We start from the raw sequence: 7,047 nt of genomic DNA, 5'->3' as shown, positions 1-7,047 counted from the left end.
TTCCGAAAATGTTGCTCACACTGTCGTTCACGACACACACCGACTCTCTGACTGCCGACCAGCCGGGATTGTCCATAGTAGTCTATAATAACTTAATTGAAAGGCAATAGAACATGGCATCGAATAGTTGCAGTGGAGTTCCCAAATGGGAGAGAAAAACACGTTTGTTTCTTTGTATCTTCGGTTTGTTTTTGTCATTCTATGCTCTGCACGTTGAGATTTCGCGAGAGAGGGACCCTGAGTATCGGGCGATGTGCGACCTGGGAGATTCTGTGAGCTGCTCTAAAGTTTTCACCTCAAGGTAAAATAGTGGTGAAGGTATTTTCTTCATGCATAGGCCTATAGTTTATTGGTGTGTTTTGAAGCCTTTTCCATATTTATTAGTAGCCAAGGCCTATATGTGTGCGATGTTGGGTAGTGAACGCACTTCTATAACTCAACCAGCGCGCTAAACACAATTATCGCAGTTCCGTGGCATACGAATAGACAACGTTGTTCATAGAATTCCTAGGTAAAGATGATCTATTATATTTCAAAGATAGTCGAGTGACCACTCTAACAATGTAAATACATGTCCTCAAAGATGGGAGGAGAGATCAGGTGGAACCATTCTAGCCAATGACAGGGCAGATACGCGAGTGAACAAGGGGCACAACTCCGAAATAAAGTCTTTTTTTTTTTTAAGTTGCTGAAATGCCACGTGCGTCTTCTTATCAGTGCATTCGTAACAACCGAACCATTACGAACCTTCTATTCGATCAAATAAGCCTCACGTAGCAAATTAGCAATTACATTTGTTGTTTTCCAAATTCAAAAATTCCTCACTTCGTGGTTATTTTCGTAAAACCTCTTGCTTCGCCTCTTCCTCTAGAATCTCCCACCCCCCTCTCAATGCCACGTACAGCCTACATTTTTATCTGGGCAGCACTAATTGCACTGCACAGGTCCTTATCCGTTTTTTTTTTTATTTTGATGACCTGCAACACATGTTAATCATTTAAAAGCCAGCATTTTTATTTTTGTTAGGTGAATCTTAGTCAAGGCGATACCAAAGAAAGTCAATTTTTCTATCGTTGTTATGGCATAGTTATTATTTTCTGTAGTTTGGGTGTGTGGTTTAGTCTTTGGTAGAATCTTGAATTAAATTGTGGCATTCAGATTAGACAAACAATTCACACATGACAGATGGGATACAGTGCATTGTAGTATTTATAAAAATAGGCCTACAGTCACAGTAATCCATTTTCATTTAAAAGCTGCACTGATGCCACATAATGACATGCTTGTATCATACTTATCACATAATGCATGACAAAGCGTTGTGTTTTGCCTCTTTTTTTGTCAGATGGGGACGTGGTTTTGGGCTTGTACAGTTCTTCTTTGCTAAAGACAGTGTACTGAATCAACCCAACAGTCTGTTGGGGATCATTTTCTACACATTGCAACTGGCTCTGGGTAGGTCAAATACTCTATGTAGGCTACTCTCTTGTGAGTTGAGATGTCTGTTTCTGATCAGTTACGGCTAACTTTTGACCAACACAATACAGCTCAACTGACCCATTGTCACCCCCCTTTGGATTGTCATTAGCTGACGCCATGATGACAGCTAATCTTACTGGTTTAGGGGTCCATATATATTTTAGTGGTTATTATTTTGAGTTATCACTAGGCCGTACACGAGAAATTCTTATCAAGTGCTTTCTAGGGTTGGGTTTAATTTCAATTCTTGAATTTTGTCATTAAGTGGAGAATTTACATTGAGTTGAATTTGAAGATTGTTAAAACGTAAATTCTCCATTTAATGAGCAAATTCAAGAATTGAAATTATGGAATGGGAATTGAATTTGTAAAAAAAAAATGTTTTATTGGAATTCAATATTTGTATATTTAATTGAATTAATGCACTTAGTATAAAAAAATTGACTGAAAGATTTGTATTAAATTATTTCAACTTGTATTTCTATATTTCCAGTACAGCTAGGCTGTCTGAACAGTGACGTGATCAGCCTGAAAGCCCGGGGGAATTGAATTTGAATTTGAATTACTAGAGTTTACCTAACGTTGGAGTTGAGAGGAATTGAATTCTCTCTGAATTCAAAGTATGACATGGAATTTACAGGGAGAGGGAATTGAATTACAATGTAATTTGTGGAATTAACCCCAACCCTGTCATATACGATTATACAAAATTTCAGACACCCAGGACAGTTCCCCATTTTTATTATTTTATGTTACGCAGGGATGCTATGTCTCCTTACTCACTGGCTGCATCCCAAATGGCACCCTATTCCCGTTTTGCACCACTTTTGACCAAAGCCCTATGGCGGCCCATAGGGCTCTGGTCAAAAATAGTGTACTAAATAGGGAATAGGTTACCATTTGGGACACATACCAACATTCACTGTCTCTTTTGTCTACAGGTCAGTCTGTGTCCAGTAGGGCAGCGTTCCTCCTGGTCTTGGCCTCCTGGGTGTCCATGGCTGGATCGCTGTACCTAGCCGGAGTACTTGCCTTCATTCTGGGAGATTTCTGCGTGGTCTGCGTCTCAACCTATGTGGTTAACTTTTTGCTGCTCTTCACCAATCTGAAGAGGAGGACGGGACTAGAAGCAGTCAAGAAAAAGACTGGCTGAGAGACTATCTTTGTGTGCATCTCAATAGTCTAAGTAGTTTTTTTCCCCCTTGCCTTCCATCCTACTGCACTGATAATATACAGCGCATTTGGAAAGTATTCAGAACCCTTGACTTTTTCCACATTTTGTTACGTTACAGACTTATTATAAAATTGATTCAATAGTTTTTTCCCCCTCAATCTATACACAATAACCCATAATGACAAAGCAAAAATACGGTTTAAGAAATGTTTGCACTTTTATGAAAAATGGAAATATGACATTTACGTAAGTATTTAGACCTTTTACTCAGTACTTTGTTGAAGCACCTTTGACAGCGACTACAGCCTCGAGTCTTGGGTATCACACTACAAGCTTGGCACACCTGTATTTGGGGAGTTTCTCCCATTCTTCTCTGCAGATCCTCTCAAGCTCTGTCAGGTTGGATGGGGAGTGTCGTTGCACATCTATTTTCAGGTCTCTCCAGAGATGTTCGATCGGGTTCAAATCCGGGCTCTGGCTGGGCCACTCAAGGACATTCAGAGACTTGTCCCAAAGCCACTCCTGCATTGGCTGTGTGCTTAGGGTCGTTGTCCTGTTGGAAGGTGAACCTTCGCCCCAGTCTGAGGTCCTGAGCGCTCTGGAGCAGGTTTTCATCAAGGATCTCTGTACTTTTCTCCGTTCATCTTTCCCGCAATCCTGACTAGTCTCCCAGTCCCTGCCCCTGAATAACAACACAGCATGATGGCGTCAGGTTTCCTCCAGACGTGATGCTTGGCATTCAGGCCAAAGAGTTCAATCTTGTTTCATCAGACCAGAGAATCTTGTATCTCATGGTCTGAGAGTCCTTTAGGTGCCTTTTTGGCAAACTCCAAGCGGGTTGTCATGTGCCTTTTATTGAGGAGTGGCTTGCCATTCTATCATAAAGGCCTGATTAGTGGAGTGCTGCAGAGGTGGTTGTCCTTCTGGAAGGTTCTCCCATCTCCACAGAGGAACTCTGGAGCTCTGTCAGAGTGACCATCAGGTTCTTGGTTTTATTTTTTTATTTAACTAGGCAAGTCAGTTAAGAACACATTCTTATTTACAATGACGGCCTACCAAAAGGCAAAAGTCCTCCTGCGGGGGACGGGGGCCTGGGATAAAAAAAAAAATACAATATAAATATAGGACAAAACACACATCACAACAAGAGAGACAACACAACACTACATAAAGAGAGACCTGGTAACTTCCCTGAACAAGGCCCTTCTCCCCTGAGTGCTCAGTTTGGCCCGGGAGGCCAGCTCTAGGAAGAGTCTTGGTGGTTCCAAACGCCTTCCATTTAAGAATGATGAAGGTCACTGTGTTCTTGTGGACCTTCAATGCTGCAGACCTTTTTTGGTACCCTTCCCCAGGTCTGTGTCTCAACATAATCCTGTCTCGGATCTCTATAGACAATTCCTTCGACCTCATGGCTTGGTTTTTGCTCTGACATGCACTTTCAACTGTGGGACCTTATATTGACAGGTGTGTGCCTTTCCAAATCATGTCCAATCAATTGAATTGACAACAGGTGGACTCCAATCAAGTTGTAGAAACATCTCAAGGATGATCAATGGAAACAGGATGCACATGAACTCAATTTCGAATCTCATATCAAATACTTATCTAAATAAGGTATGTTTTTTACTCTGAATACATTTGTAAAAAATTCTACAAACCTTTTTTCCCTTTGTCATTATGGGGTATTGTGTGTAGATTGATGAGAATTATTATTTTTTTGTCCATTTTAGAATAAGGCTGTAACGTAACAAAATGTGGAAAAAGTCAAGAGGCCTGAATACTTTCTGAATGCACTGTATACAGTTATAATGTGCCATTTAGTAGACACTTTTATCCAAACTGACTTACAGGCATGCGCGCATAGATTTTTTGTATAGGTGGCCCAGTGGGAATTGAACCCATCATCCATGGGTTGCAAGCACCATGCGCTACTACCTACTGAGCCACACAGAACCAGCACTAATCTTGACTGATTAAAGAACTGGACAGGTAAAAGCAAATCCCCCAATAGACCTGGTACTTATTGCTTTTCACCAGTCGACCAAACCTTTTCAAATCAGTGGAAACAGTGAGGAAAGGAGATGAGGTGAGGCAGCCACTTAACATTGTTGAGATGCACCCTGCAATCTTATTATGTGGCCGCAGGCAGTTGAATTGGGTACAAAAAATTGGTTACTGGCAAAGAAAATAAGCTAAACGGATCCTGTGAAAATTAAGCATAGGAATCTTTCAGACCTGGTTTAGCATTACTTAGGACATTGATGCATCAGTGACAGATCAGTCGTAATGTTCTTGCATTGGGTGCTCTTGGGACTGGTATAAAGGATTGAGTACATTATAATTATGATACTACATACCTCTTTTCTGAAGTGAAAGCAGTTATTCCATCCACCTTTATTGACCAAATCACATTGTACTTACATCATCCAGACTGTTACAGATAAATGGTCCATTAATTCAATGTCTGTTTCTTTTAATAGAATAAAATCATGTGTTCTCTCATAGCTGCATGTTTCTTCTAAGCTGTTCAGCTAGCCAAGCTTGTAATACATGTTTACAGGTACAAATGGTTTATTTGAAGGGGGTATGCACACCACCTTTATCAACCAGTCATAACACCTTTGAGTGTTGCAGTATCATTCATAACACCGCCTTTAAATAAGTCCCCTTTTAGATCCTTATTTATCCATTGTACCACGGAAATGTGACACGCTATTCAAGCAACAGGCTGGGAGCAGCAGTGTCAGCGTTCAAGCATTACCCTTGTAGCAGTTTAGAGGTAAAATGTCTTGCTCAAGGCCACATTGGCAGTAGTACTTTAAGGAGCTGTGCCTTTTTGGGAAGTAACACAGTTGGCTATGTAATATTTGTCAATGCACCCTACGTAGGTAGCTCTTATGTTATCCTTTATACACCATTCATACAGTATGATAAGCGTTGATGATTTGTGAAGCATCTATGTCATGCTAAATAAGTAGTTTAATTTAAAGTGGTACCCAAATGTCCACCTGAGGTCCCTGGACTGAAAACACACACCAGAAGGGATTTTAAGATACCACTAGAGATTCCAAAACCTTTATTTTTGCACATGGTGATGAATAAGCAACTGAACTGGTACACTTGTATGTCGTTTGCTATACTATACTGGACAAAAATATACAGTTGAAGTCGGAAGATTACATACACTTAGGTTGGAATCATTAGAACTCGTTTTTCAATCACTCCACAAATTTGTTGTTAACAAACTATAGTTTTGGCAAGTCGGTTAAGACATCGACTTTATGCATGACAAGTAATTTTTCCAACAATTGTTTACAGACAGATTATTTCACTTATAATTCACTGTATCACAATTCCAGTGGGTCAGAAGTTTACCTACACTAAGTTGACTGTGCCTTTAAACAGCTTGGAAAATTCCAGAAAATGTTGTCATAGCTTTAGCAGCTTCTGATAGGCTAATTGACATCATTTGAGTCAATTGGAGGTGCACCTGTGGATGTATTTCAAGGCCTACCTTCAAACTCAGTGCCTCTTTGCTTGACATCATGGGAAAATCAAAAGAAATCAGCCAAGACATTTTTACATATTCATTTACGTCATTTAGCAGACGCTCTTATCCAGAGCAACTTACAAATTGGTGCATTCACCTTATGATATCCAGTGGAACAACCACTTTACAATAGTACATCTATATCTTTTATGGGGGGGGGGGGGTTAGAAGGATTACTTTATCCTATCCCAGGTATTCCTTAAAGAGGTGGGGTTTCAGGTGTCTCCGGAAGGTGGTGATTGACTCCGCTGTCCTGGCGTCGTGAGGGAGCTTGTTCCACCATTGGGGTGCCAGAGCAGCTAACAGTTTTGACTGGGCAGAGCGGGAACTGTTCTTCCGCAGAGGTAGGGGGGCCAGCAGGCCAGAGGTGGATGAACGCAGTGCCCTTGTTTGGGTGTAGGGACTGATCAGAGCCTAAAGGTATGGAGGTGCCGTTCCCCTCACAGCTCCGTAGGCAAGCACCATGGTCTTGTAGCAGATGCGAGCTTCAACTGGAAGCCAGTGGAGTGTGCGGAGGAGCGGGGTGACGTGAGAGAACTTGGGAAGGTTGAACACCAGACTGGCTGCGGTGTTCTGGATGAGTTGTAGGGGTTTAATGGCACAGGCAGGGAGCCCAGCCAACAGCGAGTTGCAGTAATCCAGACGGGAGATGACAAGTGCCTGGATTAGGACCTGCGCCGCTTCCTGTGTATGGCAGGGTCGTACTCTGCAAATGTTGTAGAGCATGAACCTACAGGATCGGGTCACCGCCTTGATGTTAGCGGAGAACGACAGGGTGTTGTCCAGGGTCACGCCAAGGCTCTTAGCACTCTGGGAGGAGGACACAATGGAGTTGTCAACCGTG

The 7,047-nt window shown here is 41.8% G+C and overlaps 1 protein-coding gene across 1 annotated transcript; it reads left to right on the top strand.

The window, feature by feature from the left end:
- On the top strand, positions 1–5,155 carry vkorc1 (vitamin K epoxide reductase complex, subunit 1). Its single transcript, XM_014154731.3, has 3 exons — positions 1–301; positions 1,346–1,455; positions 2,421–5,155. The coding sequence occupies exons 1-3, from the start codon at positions 114–116 to the stop codon at positions 2,630–2,632; spliced, it is 510 nt and encodes a 169-aa protein (XP_014010206.1). The 5' UTR covers positions 1–113; the 3' UTR covers positions 2,633–5,155.
- The last annotated feature ends 1,892 nt before the right edge of the window (positions 5,156–7,047 follow it).

The sequence above is a fragment of the Salmo salar genome, chromosome 18 (genome assembly GCF_965601325.2).
Source record: "Salmo salar chromosome 18, fSalSal1, whole genome shotgun sequence".
In the NCBI taxonomy this organism is placed as follows: Eukaryota; Metazoa; Chordata; class Actinopteri; order Salmoniformes; family Salmonidae; genus Salmo; species Salmo salar.
Note: the sequence above shows the minus strand (reverse complement) of the source record. Positions and strands in the feature narration are given on the sequence as shown.